At 29.3% G+C, this 20297-nt stretch overlaps 2 protein-coding genes across 4 annotated transcripts; both read right to left on the bottom strand.

Annotated features, from left to right (window-relative positions):
* Nucleotides 1-4025: 4025 nt before the first annotated feature.
* Nucleotides 4026-4358, bottom strand: LOC123204758. The gene has a single exon (XM_044621560.1). It carries the CDS (start codon nt 4356-4358, stop codon nt 4026-4028), a length of 333 nt encoding a protein of 110 aa, XP_044477495.1.
* Nucleotides 4359-11652: 7294 nt separating this feature from the next.
* LOC123204924 (putative E3 ubiquitin-protein ligase UBR7) lies at nt 11653-16039 on the bottom strand. Of its 3 annotated transcripts, XM_044621737.1 has the most exons (6): nt 15880-16036; nt 15663-15801; nt 15099-15257; nt 13378-13638; nt 12140-12814; nt 11653-11984 (listed from the first exon to the last, which is right to left on the bottom strand). In XM_044621737.1, exons 2-6 carry the CDS (start codon nt 15741-15743, stop codon nt 11898-11900), a joined length of 1263 nt encoding a protein of 420 aa, XP_044477672.1. In that variant the 5' UTR covers nt 15744-15801; nt 15880-16036; the 3' UTR covers nt 11653-11897. The 3 variants fall into 3 exon arrangements, with proteins under 3 accessions (XP_044477672.1, XP_044477674.1, XP_044477673.1); XM_044621739.1 differs by lacking the exon at nt 15099-15257 and having other exon boundaries at nt 15880-16039; XM_044621738.1 differs by having other exon boundaries at nt 15663-16037.
* Nucleotides 16040-20297: the final 4258 nt, after the last annotated feature.

Below are 20297 nucleotides of genomic sequence, written 5' to 3'. Positions count from 1 at the left end.
CTCAAAACCAGATAAGAGTGGCATAAGAGTAAAAGTCACCATGACAAAGAAAGAGGCAGCTCGTTTGTTGTCAAAGTGCAAAGAGGGAGGAGTCCTTGCTTTTAAAGATGTGGCTGATGAGCTTGTTCAAATCCCAGTGAGTCGAATCAGCGTTGAGTCGGATCCTGGTGCAAGAAGCCGTGCAGTTCTCAAGAGCATCCCGGAGTAATTTTTTCTTTAACGAAGCCTCTGTTTATATTTGTTAAATAGAAAATTCTGAGACACAATCATCAAATCCACAACCGCTTTATAAAATAATTAAAATTTCTTAAAAACATCCCCGAGTAATTTTGTTTTCTTTTAATTTCATAAATTAATCATCGGTGTATTAGGGTTTGAGATTTTGCTTCTACAGCTAAGGAAAAACAAGTTAATTAGCGTTATACTATCAATGAGAATGTAAATAAATTTGATGTAATATTTTACTTCTGGTTGTGGGACTTCAAATGGGAATATAGTAAATTTTTGGGTTGTGTTTGTATGTATTACTTTCGGTTTTGGGTTAAAAGAACCTTAGTCTGAATTCAATCTGAATTAGAATCTTGCAAGAAAACACTCAATTTTCATGCAACTTGAATTATAAATAGTGTAACATGACACAATAAGATTCGAATCCATGAGCCATATTGTGTTAGAACACAACTAGTTTTACTTTATTGAGTAGAAACGACATATTTTCACTTATATATGATCGAATCTGTTTTGTTTTGATAAGAAATGATAATACTCGAACATAAAATGATATTTATATATAAATTGTGTTCGGCCAATAAAGAGCAAACTAGAATATAATTTGATTCGTAAAAAGATTGACTCAAACACAATTAAAATTTATATAAAAAAATTTTCAATCCAAGCTCACTTTTTTAGGTATCATATCAACTATCGAAATAATAGGTCACGTTGAAAATTGAGAAGTCTTGGATATTGCTTCAAATATTGATTTTGGATATGTGACAAGGAGAGCCTAATTACCAAAAGTTACATAAATGCACTTTTTACTAAGTGCTCCCTATAGTTTCATTGAATACTGTAGATCTAGTAACTTTTTATAAATAACTATTTTCTCCTTCGTTGACAAGAAACTTCTACAATGCAATTTAACAATTATTAAGAGCAACGCTATATGCATACACAATTTAGATATATAAATAATATGTCATTATTTAATTGAGTGTAAATTTATTTTTAATTTAAAATCATCTAATTACATAATAACACATTATTTGTATATCCAAATTACCCACCAAAAGTATGTATGTATAGTTTTATTATTAGGTTTAATTGTGATTTGAAATACATATTATGGGTTTATACTAATTAAGTCCCCTGTGGTTTCAAAAATTTGTAAGTTGGTACCTTGCTTTTGAGAATCAAAATGGGTCAACAAACTAATTGTAGGACAAGGTAATTGTATAATTCAAATAAAGGATATCCGAACTTGTCAAATTTTGAAACCACACGGGAAGGAAAATGGTTTATTTAAGGGTTGTTAATAAATTGACAATATTTTGAGGGGTTGTAGAAAATAATCAATTCTATAAGGATAATAGTTTTTGACCAAACCACGAAATTAAATAAAATTTTGTCATCGTCCCTAATCTTACATATAGACCTTGAAAACCTTAAACTCTAACTATCATTTTCTTTAAACTCATAAGTCCATATTTAAATCTTTGCCTCACATCAAAACCACGAATTTAAGCAAGAAAGATCCTTACATCTAGGTAAGAATATCGATATTTACCTTTTTTTTTTTAATTTTAAATGGATAGATAGTTGTATCATTGGAAATATAAGCAAAAATTTGGGATTTTGATGAGGTGAAGAAATTTTTATAAGTTTAGCGTATCGACTAAAATTTATAGCATAAAACATTTAAATTTTAATTTGGTGAGATAACTACAAGGTTTTAAACTATGGGGATTTAGGGATTTTAATAGGAATTTTGAAGGCGTAGGCACAAAAAATTGAAGTTAAATATTCTCATGATTTGGGGGTTAAGTGCAAGATTTTAGAATATATGAGAGGTATAAGAAATTTGCACTAACATTGTTAGGGATGTATTTACAAAGATAATAAAGCTAAATATTGTTAAGAAGGTTAGCATGCACGCAAAACTGGATACTGAAACACCAAACATCAAATTGGGGGGGTAACCGTAAGAATTTAAAGCTAGCAAAATTTAGATGGGTAAATGTAAAATTTTGAAAGTTGAGGGGTATATGAAATTTCAGGGGCAATGAAAATTTAGATATGATTTTGCAATTTTTAAAAAATAAAATATATTTATTCTAAAATGACTAACATTTCCATTGTTGGACGAATCAAAATGTTCGATATTGTTGTGTTGGTGATGACCTAAATAAAACTTTACTCTAGATGGAAAGTGCATCTACGAGTGTAATTGAATCAAGCTTGAATTTGAGTTTGATGTTAGTCAGTTTAGTAAATTTGTCAGCTCCCTTCTCAATTCAAATAAAAAATAAATAAACTCTTAAAAGTTTCATATCTTATATCATTAAATCGCACTTATTAATTTTGAATATAGAATTAATTAATCAATATATAAGTCAAAGGCTTGAATTGAGCTTTGAGTAAGTCATTCGTGTCTCAAACTCTAGGTCGAGTCAAGAACTTTTTAATTCGGTAAGCTTAAGCTTGAATTCGAACTTTGCCTTAATATCATGAAATTGAGCTCAAACCTCTATTACACCACATTCAACATCTAATTATATATTTTCAAGAAGACCAAAAGACTCATTCTCACCTAAGGTTCAGTGCAAATACAGACTTCCACCTACAAGGTTTCAAAAACCTTAATACCTATTTGTCATTTAGCTTATGTTAGAATTTTCTGTTAGCGCTAAAGGTAAATCATCATTTTACCTTTCATATTAAAAAAATATATAATTTTATTTTATTTTCCTTGACGAAGAGATAAAGACGCGCTCTTTATCCCCATCAATTTCGTCTCTTGAGGAGGAAGGCAATTGATGGGAGGAATATGGTGGAGATGGTGGTTGTAGCCAAAGAGAAGAAAACTCTAGGGATGTGGGGGGAAAAGTCAATTTTTAAAGTTAAGGCTATGGTGATTTTCAGTTTTCAAAATTTGAGAAGAAATAAAATAAAATTATATATATTTAATATGGAAGGTAAAATAACGATTTTATCTTTAACTATAATTAAAAAATTTAATAGAAATTAGATGATAAATAAATATTTAAATTTTAAAAATTTTTCGGATGAGAGTCTGTATTTACCCTAAACCTTATACGAGAATAAGTCTTTTGGCATTATAACAAAGAAGGTGAATGGCTTGTCCAAAGACACAACAATAAACAGAGTTGCCAACCCAATCCTACCAGAAATTGTTCAATTCTCAAATTTATGAGCTCGAAATTTAGACCCGTTTCACTCTTTTCTTTCATTTAATGTTGCATATGATTTGATTCTCAAGAACCCATTTCAATCTCTAACCAATTAAGAGGAAATGCTAATATTTTCCTCTGGATTCTTATTCGAATAATGTCATGTGCATTTAATTTTAAATACGTTAATGATATATTATTATGTGACTTAATATTAATTTATCTTTAATTTAAAATTACTTAATCACATAAAAACACTCGGCTATCCAATTAGGAGCTCATCGTTGTGATTAATCGAAGGAAAACAGAGATAAAAAGGTGTAAATGCTTTTGCTGGAAAAAAAAATATAACTAGCATTTAATTACAGCCAGGGCTACAAGTACACATGAAGTGAATTTGGGTCATGAAAGATATCTCAAAGCCTCAAATACTTCACTTCTTAGACATTTTGGATCATCATCCAAATCAAAAACCTCAGAGGACAAGAAAGAAGAAGATGATGAAAACCTCAAAGGAGAAGAAGAAAGTGGTCTCAGAAAAACCTGAAAAAGGTATTTTATATGACAGATGAAATCAGGAAAATTTTGAGAAAAAAGAAGAAGATTAATAAAGTTTCATTTATCCATCTCAAGAGCTTCAGGGCCCTCCATTATGCTTTCCAAAGAAGGTTTCCAAGGTTCAACTTTCCCTGATCTTTCTTTCCCGATTTCAGCCAAAACGTCTTCTAATTTTTTCCCTTTATTGCTTTTCAGCTGAATCATTAACCACTGCAACTCCTCCTTCGTCAGAACTATCTTCACCTTCAAACCACCACCACCGCTGCCGCTGCCGCCGCCTTTGACAAAATCCACACTCTCTTTCTCAAGCCCTTTTGTTCTCTCTTCTTGTTGCTGTTGCTTCGCCTCTTCCTCCCGCCTTCCATGGCCTCTCTGCAAGCAATTTCCCATGCTGAATCAGAGGAATCGGCTCTGGGAAATAAAATAATTGTGTGAGGAAAAAGAAACAAACTTTTTCAGAGGTTTGGTTTTGCATGTGATGCCGCGCTGGAGACAAGCATATTTATAAGCAAACCTAACAAAGAGCATAACTTTAATTGACGTCTTAACGCACTTGTTTTAATGGGTATAGATCAATCATTAGACTCAGAGTTTGTTCCGTTTGATATGATCAGTTTAACCTAAAAAATAACCTAATTCGAATGAGATTTCTTATTATAAAAAGAAAGAAGAAAAAAAGATTTTATGTAAACTTCTTTTCTCGAAAAACAAACAAATTACGAAAATTTCTACTATAACCGATATTAGATTATAAAATATGAACAAAAGTTTATAAGTATCATATTTTAAAAACATTTAATGTTCTCAAATTCCAATTATTAAATTTCTTCTAATAGTATAAACGCATTATGAAATTTATATTATGTAATTGAGTATTATCTTTTTTTTAATTTAAAATTCTCTAATAAACGTTATAATACTATAATATTTATGACTGAATTTGTGTTCATTATTAATGTATGTAATATTAATTCTTGTCACCTAAACAACAACATAGCTAATTCTATATCTCATAAAGTTGCTTCTTAAATTTTACTATTTAGTCTCTAGGAAATGAACACTTCTTAATAGGGTTACATTCGAATCTAGTTAATTTGGTATTTGGTTTGATTTGAGCCGAATATAAGTTAAAGTTTTAACTCAATAATTTAGTTTGAGTTCAAATCGAATCTTTTTTAATAATATTATTTATTTTATTAATAATATTATCTCGCTGTTAACACTATCATCTTATTAATGACTCTCTAACTAATTCAAACAAACCTGAATTGGTAATTATAGATTTGAGCTACCCCAGGGGATCGGTGGTAGAGCCCAATAAATTTCAAACCACCCCAATAATTTGAAAGGCAAAATAATTGATGAATTGAGAGATCTTTTCACTAAAGCTAACATCTGTTCATCATTCATCTCAATTTAATATATAAGGCCCCATTCCTCAACCCTATCACAGGCAATAAGGAAGTTCAGAAGTCATTTCCTACCGATTTTTAACCAGAGTAATACCATATGTACGTATTTTTTATATATAATTTAGATATACAGATGATATATTATCATATAATTATGTGTTATTTTATTTTTAATTTAAAATCATCCAATCATATAATGATATATCATCTATATACCTAAATTATATATCAAATGTGTTTACATATAATTTTATTGTTTTAATAAATATGAAAAAATTATTTTTTTTTAAAAAGTTCTGTGACCGACAGCCTTTATATAAGTTATTCTAATAATAGTTTGTTTTTAAATCAATTTTCCCTTTTTTAGTTGTGCATATTAACCATATTGTCTCTAATTATGGAATTGATGACCATTTTGTTTGAAAGATGTTACGTTGACCACCCGTCGCATGAGCGAGAGTGTAAGGGGTAGTGCCTTTGAATCCTTAAGCGATATTTAACTACTCGTTATATACTCCTTGTGTAGCAATTACGATGCAACCACTATTTGGATTTATCCAAAGAAGAGATGTTTTTGAATTTTCGAATAGGGTTTGGTTTAGTAATAAAAATTTATTTAAAGGATGATAAGCCTGATATATCTAAACACACGATTATCTTTCATAAATATGACAACAATTCAGTAACAAAATGTGAGAAGCCTTGAAGGAATTGTTTGAGTGGTAATGAAAAAAGTTTCATGCATAAGAGAATATGAATTCAAATTTCTTCCGTTTAAGATTAAAATTCTTCGACTTACCTGGTCTCTAACTTAGTATATATAAATACACTATTATCTCACATAAATGTGATAACAATTTAGTAATAAAATGTGATAAGCCTCTGAGAAGTTGTTTGAGTGACAATGGAAGAAGTTTTATGTATAAGAGAGCATGAGTTCAAATATTTTCTATTTAAAATTAAAATTCTTTGACTTACCCAATCTCTAACCTAGTATGTATAAATACACTATTATCTTACGTAAATGTGATAACAATTCAGAAACGAAATGTGATAAGTCTCTAAAAAGTTATTTGTGTGACAATGGAAGAAGTTTCATACATAAGAGGATATGAATTCAAATTTCTTTCATTTAATATTAAAATTCTTTGATTTACCTAGTCTCTATAAGAGATTTGACCTACTCCCGGTCTCTACCGGAGATTTGACCTACTCGAGAGGGCTGTTTGATTATATTGTACATATTCAATGCTTAGGACATCTTGGAGACCTTTGATGAGTGCAGAGATTGATTCCCTTCCTTAACAAATGGAAGAAATTAAGACGAATATGTGTTCACTGATTTTTTATGTTCTGATTCTAGTAACTCAGTCCTTGCACGGCTCTCCATTTTTTCCTTTGTTTAAGATTTTACCATTAATCACAGTGTTATGTTTTACTTGGTCTCCATAATTATGTGCATTAGTTGACTGGTAATTTGTCAGTAAGATTAAAAAATTAGATGTCTCTATAGTGTCTTCTTGTATTTGCTTTTGTGAGCAGAGAAGGTGGGCAGTTGTCAATTTCTACATTTTTTTTATTCCGTAATTATGAAAATTTATCTGAAGTTAGGTCATTATGTTGAGGCTAAACTGGTCATATCAAACCGGCAAATTTTCACTTTTAACGATTGAATTCATAATTATTATATCATATAAGTATAGAATTTACTTTTAATATAACGTCGGTAGATCTTGAACTCAACTCTCTTAACTTAGGGACTCCCACATCCTTTCTCACTTAAGTTATTTGTTAGAGCTTTTATAACTTTTTTTTTTCGGTAATAAGAAAACCTTATTTATGTCGTTGGTAAGTCTCGAATCCAACTCTATTTACTTAGGATTTCCACAACCTTTCCCACTTAAAGCTACCCCTTAAGGGCTTTTACAAGTTTTTGTTTTTGGTTTTTTTTTTTAAACGGAAAAATTTTATTTGAACTGAACAGTAAAATCTTAGATTTAGCCACTGAACCCATAATTATTGTACTATATAAGTAAAAAAATTAATCTTAAAATATCGTTAGAGAAAATTTGAATCCTCACTTCCTTATTCTTGAAATCTCCTGATTTAACATTCAAATTACCCCTTTGGGGCCATCTACAACCTTTTTATTCATGAGTGATTGTCAAGAAATTCAAAAGCAGAACAGAGACTATGACACACAAAGTGGAACCTTTAACGGAACTTTAGTCACCATTTATACAGTCAAAAGTCATTTGTGAAAGTGACTCTTATAGTTGATTGTGTTTCCCTTTTGAATTTTGTGTTTCACCAACAGGTATATTGTTGCCCACAAGGGGTATTTTGAATATTAAAAGTTTAGAATATTAAGAGAACGGGTTTAAATTCGAGACTCATTGATATCATATTATAAAATTAATCATTAGGCCCAAAATTATGTATACATTGTCCCACGATAAAATTTCTTTTAGTAAAATACAACAGAGTTTCACTAAAGAATTTATTTTCCGATGATGTAAGTTTTTCGGATAATAAAATAAACCACTTTAAAATTTTGGCTGTTTTGTGTATGGATTGCAAGAATAATCGCCATGAACATATATAAATATTATTGATTTGAATACTTCATATAGAAGCTCCTGGAAAATTTTGCAAGAAGAAACAAAAGTTTGTTCAATGGGTTCTTTCTTTCTGTCCAATGTTTTACCAATAATTTTCAATGCCCAAGACTGCCAGTCTTTGAATAGTGGGGTCTAAGAGCTCCAGCCCAATCTTTTTCAAAGACTTTTACTATTCTTCAATCCTGCAATTCCACGTGGTCAACGTAGTCTATTTAAGGAGGTGTGAACAAGAATATTATATATATATATATATATATATACACACACAAACACATGTATTCTAGAAAACTTATACCCCCTTATGGTTTAGCATTTTCTTAAACTCTTATATATAAAATTTTAAAAAAACTCAAATATATATATAAAAGTTATTAAAATTAATAAAATTTATTAATTATAAAAATAAAATGATTATTTAATTAAAGATACTTTAGAAATAAAATTTTATCTTTTTTTAATTTTAAAATTAATGATTTTTTAAAATTAATTATAACTTTTTTATACTATTTTAATTTTTTGAACTTGTCTTTGTTAGAAAAAGATGAGTCTTTCTTTGAATGAAGATAACAATAAAATTATATATATCTATTTTTGATATATAATTTATATACACAGATAAGATGTTATCATGTGATTAAATATTTTTTTATCATATGATGACACATGTTTTAAAATTACTTAATTATATGATGACACATCATTATATATATAAATTATATACTAAAAATAAGTACACATAATATTACTCTGAAGACAATTAATCTTTGCATGAGAAGACTTGTCTTTATCTAGACAAATCAAGGAAGACGGGAAATCAACCCTGTATTTCTCTTGGGTATATATATAGAGTGATTAGAAGAATATTAGGTTTTTGATATGATGGGACAGGCGACAACAATTGATGATCAAGACCGCCGTTAAGAGACAAAATATGTGACAATTTTGCAGTATTATTAAATGTTCATCAATGGCGAGTTGGGTCTTTCTCTTCTTCTCTCATGATAACATAAACAAAAGCTATAAGAGAAAACTGCCAAACTGGATTTGGTTGAGTTCTGAATTTGTGCACTCTGATTCTGTCTCATCTGAGTCACTCTTATTGACAATTTCATACATTAAAACTACAGGAAATCTGGAGAAAACCCTTCTGTATAATAGTGTTTTGATTGTTCATTTTCGGAATAGTCTTAATTTAATTAATGCAGCAATTTTTCTCTCTTAACAACCCTAGTTGATGTAGAATTTGGACTAGAGATTGTGCACGAGATCAATAAAATAAATAATCATATAATAAAGAGAAAGAACAAATGCGGTTTTTATTATTTTACTTATAAAATATCGTATCATATATCAAAAATCTAATTTTTTATATTGTATAGTGTTATATAACTTTTAAAAAGTAAAAAAATAATTAACAAATCATCATTTTAAAAAATATCACAAACACCTTTAAAAATTTAAAATTTCTCATATACATATTTATTATATTATCATTTTTTTTTTAAAGTCTATTGATCTGTATTAATAATATGTATTGTATCATAAAATACGTCTACTGTATCATATTAATTCGACACATTTTATGATACGTATTATTATTCATCTGTATTTTATTGTAATATACATATCATATATACTTCTCATACTGATAACTATGCATATTAAAATGTGTTTGTTATAGAAGTGTTTTTAACATTAATATGAGAGAATAATATGTTTTATTTATATTACTATACTCATCTCTAAATTAACTTCTATTAAGATGAGATAAACTCAAATCACGAATACCCTCTAGCAAAGGATAGTACCATATTCGCTACATGATAAGAAATGGATAATGAATAGTTAATCAAGGCTTACGAGCTTAGAGACGCTCTACCCTACACTCTGCTCGCTTGCGGGGGTAATCTTGATGATAAATGAAGCTTTAAGATATAACTTTCAACCCATAAGTTTAAAAAACTTCATTAGAAAGAACCTTCACTTTACGAATACAAAATTTTCCAATTAAATTTGGCAATTTTCAACAAAACTCGTTAATTTGATATGATGTGAAAAAAATCAAGTTAAAGTTGAGTTTTTTAACACGAAATTTATTTCGAGTTAACTTAAATTAACTTGAAACTAAATTAAATAATGTTTGGGTTGACACAAAAGTACTTCGATACAACTTGAATTGACTCAAAATTTAGAAAAATTTTACTTTAATATAATTTGTTAAAGATAAATTATATAAATGTTGAAAGACAATATCAACAATAGTTAATATTTTTACCAGTTATGTATAGTTTGTATCTTTATATAATTATAATACTTATATTATTGATGATTTTTATTTAAACTTTTATTTTATTATTTGGTAATAAGACTGTGATTCAGTTAGTAAAATTATTGATGTGTTTTAAAAGTTTTGGTATGTAATTTTTAGAATATTTGTACACAAAATAAAATATCACATTGTGTGTTCTATTAATGATAAATTAAAGTAATTTAATGAAAAAATTAACACATTAAAAATATTTTAAAAAGTAAAAATAATAAATAATTTCAGATCAATTTGAGTTATATTAAATAAACCCAAAAATTAAAAAGTTAAATTAAAATTGAAAATTTTTGATATGATTTTAATTTAGATTAAGTTAGTGTTAAAAATCTTTAATTTAAAATTCAAATTAATATAATATAATATGAATATAGTTCCATAACACAAATTTTCGCATCTATTACCAATTAACAATATAGAAATTTGGCTTTCCTAAATCGGCGGGAGCAATAAAGTCACCCGACAATCTCCCAAGTTTAGGTATGAAAATGACAGATTTTCAATTTTCAAAAGGCAATCAACTGTGTAAAGAAATGAACACCAGGCACTCTAAGCAATTCTTTTCTATATAATATAAAGAAAGGATAACCTACTACACTGTCTTTAACAGGCGAGAACATTCGGCTTGAACTAGGGTAGGAATTGAGACTTGACCCAAAAATAGGGTTTATGCGGACATGAACAGATACAATCCGTGAAAGCCGGGATAAGAAAAGGAATGAAGATTCTTTGTAATCCCATAGCGTGGCTAAAGGGCAGGGATGTGTTCTCGTTGCTAAAACTAGAGTTTCATATCAATAGCTTGATGATTCAATAGTATTGTTAACTTAACCGATAATATTGTTCATTCCACTAAGAATCCTCCGATGAACTATCCACTAGCTCTACCAATTGCATTGTTTATTCAACTTGTTTATCTCTTCAACCCATTTGTTAAATTAGTGTTGACGAAATCTCTTATTTGTATGAATCAATTAGTTAGGAAATAAAACAAAACTACAGTCACCCAACAAAAATGTAACATTGATGTAGTGATGGAACAAAAACACCAATCTGAACGCCCTGCCATGCAGCGTCCACTGACTCACTGAACAGGAAGAGCTCAGAGCTGACCATACTCCAAGGTTTTGAAGAACATGTTTCTTTGCCTTGCTGACCATGGAATGGGAACTTTAAGGTAATTTTCGGTGGTCTGTCAAGTAGGATGATAATATAAGTGCAGATCAAAAGATTTGATTCTTCTGCATTTGGAACATAATGAGAATCATATTGCGGTCATTGGTCTCCAACAAAACAGCATCAATGCACCTTCTCACAGGATAGGCATCACTTAAGAATATTCCATTTCAAGCAGGTAAATAGAAAAGGCCAACAAGTTGTTCTGAAAAACACAATTCTACATATCAAAATGCTTCATCATCTAGGCCAGGGAAATTACAGACCTAAGAAGAACTTAAACTAGGAAGTTTTCACATTGGTTTTTTCTCCCAGAATCCGTTCTGAAAGCACCTACATATGAGATTTAAATTAACACATGCAACACAACTGCAGAAAAGGTCCGGCAGAAGTTTCACTATACACGCCTTCGCTTCTTTGCAAGATTCTCAAAAATCTGTTGCACATCAGCAGATGTGATTGCATTTGAAGGGTCAAATGACTCCTGCCAAAAGAAAATAGTTAAAGATATATTTATACAAGTATGCAGCAATGGAAACTAACAGTTCAAAGACAGTATAACTTCAGCAATGCTTTGCAACATTCTGCATGATTAAGTATGCATATGGTAATCTATGAAGTAAGCTACACAAGACACACCAGGAATGTCCGAAACTCATTTTTCATGTCTGCAATGCCATTGAGAATCTCCATTTTCTCTACGTGGCCAAGTTTATTGAGAAAACTTAACTCAGCACCCTCTTGTTGCTGCAATTTTTCTTCCCTTTTCTGCTTGGCTGTTCTTTCATACTCCGCTATAGAGTCCTCCTTGTCAACAAGACAACCCATATGTTTCTGGTTGTACATATCTAAGCATTTTTCACACCTGCAGAGAATATCTCTCCAATTTTTGGCAAGAAATAGTGCTTTCTTTGGTAAAATAGGTAAATTTGACATCAGATTTTCTCCAAGAAGACATGTAGTACGTGAACTACTATCATTATTGCAATGATTTGAACCGACTTTCTTCTCAGAACTTTCTCCAGTATCAAGCCCCTTCCCACCAGACAAAGATTCAGAATTAGTTTTAGTCATCGCATCATCTTTTTTAGGAGAACTAACAGAAAAAATGTCATTCTCAAGCTCTCCAGAACCACAAGCTGAAGGGATATCTTGCATTACATCTTTATCCTTTTTGATAGTAACACTACCACTATGCTGAACCCCAGCTGCCCATATGGTTTGAGGATATAGGGTCAAAAAGGAACAACCTGCGGAGCATGCATTGCATATAAAATCTTCACACAAAGGCTCCCCTTCCTCATCTCTAGGAATCTGTGGGACAAGTAAAAGAATGGGTAAGGTTGCAAGCATATTACAGTCAGAAAATAAATATTCATCCAATGAAATATAGACTTCTTACTTAATTTCTTTCTTTCTTTTATTCCATTGTCTTAGGGGTGATAGGATAAACTAGTTAGATGTAACTTATATTTTAAATTGCCAAAAGTTTTATTTAAGTTTGAGTATAAAAAATATAACAATGAATGAAATCCTCTGAACACAAATATTCTGATTATGAATCATACAGAGGCACAATTATCATGCCGAAATTAGTTGACATTGAACCATGGTTAAAAATTGGTGTAGCCACATCAGACAGCACAAGCAGATATGTGATTAATCATAACCATGAAGACGAGGCTCATCAAAGTTTTCAACCGTCACACATATGGTTGGTCCCTGACATTGATAGTATAGATCAAAAGACCCCATACAATTTTACTAACATTGAAACCTGGTTATAAATCAAAAATTTATTGTTGGAAAACAAATAGCAAATAGAAAATAGCATAGAAAAAACAAAGTAGCCCATGCGCAACAGCCATACTACTAACCTCATTGGATGACTCAAGACCAATATGCTCCTCATGAAACCAGTCCTCACACATACAACATTGTATCATCTCTACCTGTTCTTCAACATCTGGATCAGGATATGGGCGATTGCATGAGCAGTATAAACCTTTGAAGTTGTGATTATATGAGTTATCAACATTTTCTACATCTTTACTCGGAAAAAGTTTGCAAAAGAACTCCCCAAACTTCGAATTCCCACAATCACACTTGAAATTTCTCTTAGTCCAGAGCTCCACAATCTAGATTTTGCAGCGATAATAAAACTATTATCAGATAGAAGATAACAGAAACTTGAAAAAGATAAAAGATTATTCAATAAGCCATAAAAGTTGAATCATTGCGCAGAACAGAAACATATATCTTCTCTGTTGACAATAATCGAAACTAGGTTTCAAATACATCCAAAGAAACCACTCCAAGAGAAAGCACTAAATACCTTGTATTTTACCTTAATCAATCCATCAATTAAAAAATAAGGATATACAGAAGAAACTGAATATATCTTGGCCTGCTTCGCCAGAAAGAAGCAGGTGCTTTCAAGCAAGAAATGAGAAATAGTTAATCTCGGCCACCGGGATGCAATACCAATCAAGCATTTAGAAGGACATGATACAACCTTCCACAAAAGAGCAGCTCAAAACAGGAAAACCAGACCACAAACTGTAAAACTTGAAAAATCACAAGTAGCAGACATGCAAAGAATGATCAAGAGTTAAAACTACAACTCAAAGTCAATAGGCAGATTTCACAATTAGAACTCTACGTCAATATTGTAAATGCATTTGGCAACCTATGAACTTTGTGTGCACATATGATGCATCTTGTGATCACAAATTGTACTAATCCTTTCTTACTTTACACTTGACAGATATTTCGTCTTTATCTAATTTTGTTTACTTTTGCAGGTGCACTGTTATGATATGGTTAGGTGTCATCATTCTGTTTGATTAAGCCAGTTATTTAAACTAACTTTCTTCTTCATTTGTGACTGACCTGTACATTTTGCAATTTAGCTTGGTTAGGTTCTTATTTTCTTTGCAGCTCAGTTCTGCTACTTTTGCATTTTTCTTTTCTTACATTCCTCTTGTAGATTAGCTTTATTGAACAAATCGGGGGAAAAGACTCTGGACTGTTACTTGAAGGGGTTTCAAACCCAGAGGCTAAAGGGATTTTAGTTTTGAAAGTTCAAGTAGAGTTTGAACTACTCCGAACAGGATGCTTGAAAACCAAGTAGAATGCAATGCACGGCGTACTTCAAATATGGGAATAGCCTTCTATCTTAGAGAAAGTGAGAAATTAATTGGGAAAACATAGAATTTTTGCTTGTGTTTAATTTCTGCTTGTAATAGACAGTGAGTTTGTTTAATAGAGGGTTTGATTTTGCTGGACTAGGTACAACACATGTAGGTTATGTTGATTGTAGCCGAACCATGTAAAAATTGCTCGATCCCCTTTACACTTCAACACATATAATTTGCTTTGCTGTGTGTTATTTGTGCATTAAAAAGCAATTCAATCCAAATAAATTCTAAGTTTAATAATGAGTTGAACTACTCAGGTGAGATCTTTCAAATATGTAAAAGAATCAATTAAAATTCTTTGTCAACATGCAAAAGAATTCTTAAATTAAATGAATTGTTTCCTATTAAGTCTAGCAAGCTGTAAAGGATATTAAAAAGGTTAAACTATCAAAGACTACCTCATGACCATCATGGCAAGATAAGGAGCAAGCAGTGCAAACTCCAGCATTTCCTTCTGGGGTGCATGTGAGGCATGAGAAAATTGCCTGTCTTTTCATATACCCCTTAATATAGGTGCACTCCTTCCCTTCATCTCCACCCAAAACCAAATCCGCCTCCTTCAAAGTTTGATAATCATTATATATTAGATTCTTATTCTACATCATCTAAATTATACAGTAATCATCACTCTACACCCAAACTCTGGCTAATAGCAATGGATACATACATAAGCAAGTCAAAAGCAGCACACGGTCTCTAGTATTCTGCAGTGAACTAAAGCAGCAACAGCTGCTTATTTTTATAAGAAACAAACCAACTAAGGATTGAAATGGCCAGATAAATTGCTCGATAGAAAATTATTAACCAAAAAATTAACCAGAAACTTGTCTCTCCATACAAAATAAATCCCATCTTTCCAGATAATTAACCAGAACATCAAACAGCAACACTTATTCATCGAATCTGGCCTAACAATTTTACAGTGCAAAACCCTGAATCGGAATACAAGAAAAAGAAATTACCAATTCCTCTTCTTCGACTTCATTAAGATACTCTTTAATTGAAATCGTCTGCTCCGCCTCATCGACAGTCTCACTAGCCATTTCTCACAAACAATCGAATAATAAATAAACAACGTCGACCAAGCTCCTAGCCTCTTGCCTTAATTTCAAAGAAAAACATTAATAAAAGGCTAGTTTTAAGAAAATGAGAAAGCCCTAAAACCATAAAGGATGTTACCTAAAACAGTGATCTAAACATTTTCGGAAGAACGATTTGAGGATGAGATATGAATATCAAAACATCGTAAAACCAGAAGGAGAGTGTGTGTATACGTGAGGATAGCTGATGAAATTAGTGGGATTAGGGTTTTACATGGGAATTAAAGGAGTGTATGGACATTTTCCCGCCACAAGGAACCCAAAAAAATACACGATCGGATCGGGTTCCCTCCAAATAACCCGCTGCATCCTTTTTGCTTCTGGATTTGGATTTCTTTGGGGTTTTTTTTGATTTTTCACTAACAAAACATGTTAAGTGATTCTGCAGTAAACCTGAGATTTGACTTAGATATGGTAAAACGAATGGGTTATCCGCATTGGTAACCCGTTTAAAAGAGATATAAATCTAAATTTTAGATTTATATCCATTTTCAATTTATATTTTATAGAAAAATAAAAATTTATATCAAATTATAAAAATAATTTTATAGATTTAAAGAATTTTAATATTGAACGTATAATAAATATCTATAACAAATTATTTAATATTATAATATTTAAATTTATTTTCAATATAATAAATTCTTTAATTTTATAATAAATTTGAATTCATTTCCTATCAAAAAAAAAATATATGAAATTTATATTAGATGTTATAAATTTAATATTAAAGAAGATGAATATAAAAAAAATAAGAAGTGACCTGTGAGTTCTCACAAGTATACCCGCCCCATTTGCAAAGAAAATATAATATTTATATTTTAATTTAAATTATAATAGTAATATAAGTGAAACATATTTTATGAAATGATGTCTAGAAAAATTTATAAAAAAAAAAGGGATATATGAGTATTTCTATAAATTTTAGAATTCTAAAAATCTTTATGATATTTTTAAAATTATTTTTATTATTATTCTTTTAAAGATTTATCCTATTATATAAATAATAAAACTATATATATAATTTAAATGCATAATTTTGTATATAAATAATGACATATTGTAATATGATTAAATATTATTTTATTTCTAATTTAAAACTATTTAATTACATGATGATATGTCATTGTTCGTACATATAAAATTACTCTTATATAAATTAAATAAGATATTAAATATATAATATGAAAAATTAGATATTTAATATAAACCAAATGACTTATTCCCACCCAGGGTTTGTTACATCCTCAAATTGGTACCTATTAAGTATTAAAAACTCAAACATCCACTTGTATTCTTTTAAAATTAACAGATACAGTTAACTTTATCTATTTCCCTTATAAGTTTAGAAAACTAACAATTTTTCCTCAAAATTAAACTTTGAAATGTTATATTTTTCTCTTAGGGTGCGTTTGGTTGAAGGGAATTAAAAATTACTTTGGTAATATATTTTTCATCATTTACATTTGATTTATAAGTAATAAAAGATTCTGATAATCTTCTATTACCAATGGTGATGTAGCATGTAATATAAGAGGTAATCTGATTACACCTCCACCTTAGGTATTAAAAGGTTATCAAGGTAATTTTAATTTTATTATAATATATGATTGATTTACTAATTTTTTTATGGCAAAAATAATCATATTTTCAATTAATATAACAAATAACATAAAAAATATTTTAGAATAATTATATCTACAGGTATTCAAGTAAAATAATAAACTACTATTTTTTTATTACCTCTAACCAAACACATGAATTATTTATATCTACGTATTTTTATCAAATATAGTAATAATTTATACCTAATAATCTTTCACTATTTATACTTGGTTTATAAATAATAAAAGATTCTGGTAATCTTCTATTACCAATGGTGATGTAGCATGTACTATAAAAGGTAATCTGATTACACATTCACCTTAGGTATTAAAAAATTATCAAGGTAATTTTAATTTTATTATAATATATTATTGATTTATTAATTTTTTATGGCAAAAATAATTATTTTTTCAATTAATATAACAAATAACATAAAAAATATTTTAGAATAATTATATCTACGAGTATTCAAGTAAAATAATAAACTACTATATTTTTATTACCTTTAACCAAACACAAGAATTATTTATATTTATCTAATTTTATCAAATCTAGTAATAATTTATACCCAATAATCTTTAAGGTAATTTATCTTCAAGGTAATATTTCAATTTTAGTAAGAAAATGTTTTTCCAGAACCAAATGCCCCCTTAGGGTTTCTTTCTTTCTTTCTCATTCCCTTTTTGGCATTGTCTTTGGTCAACTTCTCTCTTCATCCCCTTTTTTGGCGTCATCTCCAAACGAATTGTCTACGTCACTAGACGAAGACACTCATCTTCATCTGGAGACAACATTGAAAAAGGAGAGGGAGAAAAAAGTCAACTAGAGACGATGCCACTGAAAGAGCATCACTCATCCTATAATCTATAATCTATCATATGGGTATTTTAAACAATAATACTATGTGCATAAACTATAATATATCATTATATGATTAGATAATTGAAAATTAAAGAAAAAACACCTGATCGCAAAATGATATATCGTTATTTGTACATAAAATTATATATAAAAATTATGTGCATAATTTTATTATGCACTAAATAGGCCTAATCATGGGTTATGTACATTATTTCAAAATCGTGATTAGATCAATTGATTAAATCGTATCTGATTGGGACTCAATGTTTAAGTTTGTTGTTTAAATCCATTTCAATCATCAAATCAATCAAGTCAAGTCAACATTTAATTACAAGAGCATTACACTTTAAAACTCAGACCAATAAAAAAAGTATGATTAGATCGGTTTCGATAACTACTTAAATCTATTTGAACTATTAGATCAATTAGGTCAAACTACTAAATTCTCAGTATACATCAACTGAATATCACCAAATTGTAATTCTATTTTATTGAATATTATCCAATCCAAAACATTGGTTACATACCTAATATCAAAATGTATAAGTGTTTGGTTGAGAGCCGAAATTGGCCTTAGCGAACATTAGGCAGAGCTTACTAAACTCTTTTTTTTTTTTTCTCAAAATGGGACTCAAACCCAAATCTTATCTATTAATTTTGAAAACGAATATTATTAAATTAGGTTTATCTTAATATTAAAATAATTTAAATTTTATATTTAATAATAAATTATAAATTTAAATACAAGTAATTGATCTGATTATCAGTTAGACTAAACTATCTCTCTAGTGGATTGACATCTAATCCGATTCTCGAAAACATTTTCGATTGGTTATTTCTTTATCTCTTGCCCAGCCAAAATTAAGCATAAGCATGTTCAATTACATAGGGGTTTACGTTTCACAGAAGGATAAAATGGATTCGAAGTTTTGGAACAAATGAACTTTTCCTGGCTATGTAATTACTGTCTTTGTCTGCGTCGGCACAATTTAGGTGAGGTGGTTTTGTCATGGGAATTTTCTGATATAAGTTCTGCTGTCGCAATTTGTTTGACGCCAAAACTTCAAATTAAGAAGGGGCGTTGATGAATCAACACGAAATTTGACAATCAATTAAATTATGTATATTTATTTTAAATATATAAATATAATTATATATTTAATATATATTTTTAAGTAATTATATATTTTAAATTAAAGATAAAATAATATTTAATCATATAATAATATATTATGTATATTTATTTGTGTATTTAAAAGTTGATATATATAATATTGTTTTTTAATATCTATTATGTTGGACCCTAAGAGTGTTTAAAATTATCTCATAACTAAATCAAACCGATGTTTGAATAGGGAATCAAACCGAAAATAGGTTATTTAAAAAATTGGTTTGGATATCGATTCAAAAAAATTGAAAAACTGGTTTTTTAGTTCAGTTACCGATTTGTCTAATTTTTAAAACTGATTAACCGACTCAAACTGGTTTTTAAAATTTTGAATAAAAATTTAATAAAATATTGTATCTATTTTAAAAAAAATTAGAAAAAATAATAAAATACGGTTAAAAAATTGATTAACTGAAAATTCGGTTCAATTAATTAGTATTTTTGGTTCGGTTCAAAATTGGTTAATCTTTAAATTTGTTTGGTTGTAGTTTATGATTTTTTTCAAACTAAAAATTTGGTTCGGATTGGTTCAAAAAATTGGCAAACCGGTTCAACTAACCAATTTTGAACACCCCTAACCAGGCTAGCTTAACTCAATTCGAATTTAAATCAATTTTAAGTTAAGGGATTTCATTCATTTTGAAACAAAACTGAATTCGAGCTAAAGAGAGTTTGACTTAATTTAACTCACGAGTTTAAGGTTGGACTCGAACTGAGCCCATTCGAGTTACTCGTCAAAATTTTCAATTAAAAATTGTAATACAAAATGACGTCGTTTTAATCAATATGTATTAAAATAACATTGTTTTAATAACAAAATAGTTAAAAATTTAAGCTCGAAACGAGCCGAGTTTGAATTATAC

Source organism: Mangifera indica, chromosome 20 (assembly GCF_011075055.1).
Source record: "Mangifera indica cultivar Alphonso chromosome 20, CATAS_Mindica_2.1, whole genome shotgun sequence".
Classification (NCBI taxonomy): domain Eukaryota; kingdom Viridiplantae; phylum Streptophyta; class Magnoliopsida; order Sapindales; family Anacardiaceae; genus Mangifera; species Mangifera indica.
Note: the sequence above shows the minus strand (reverse complement) of the source record. Positions and strands in the feature narration are given on the sequence as shown.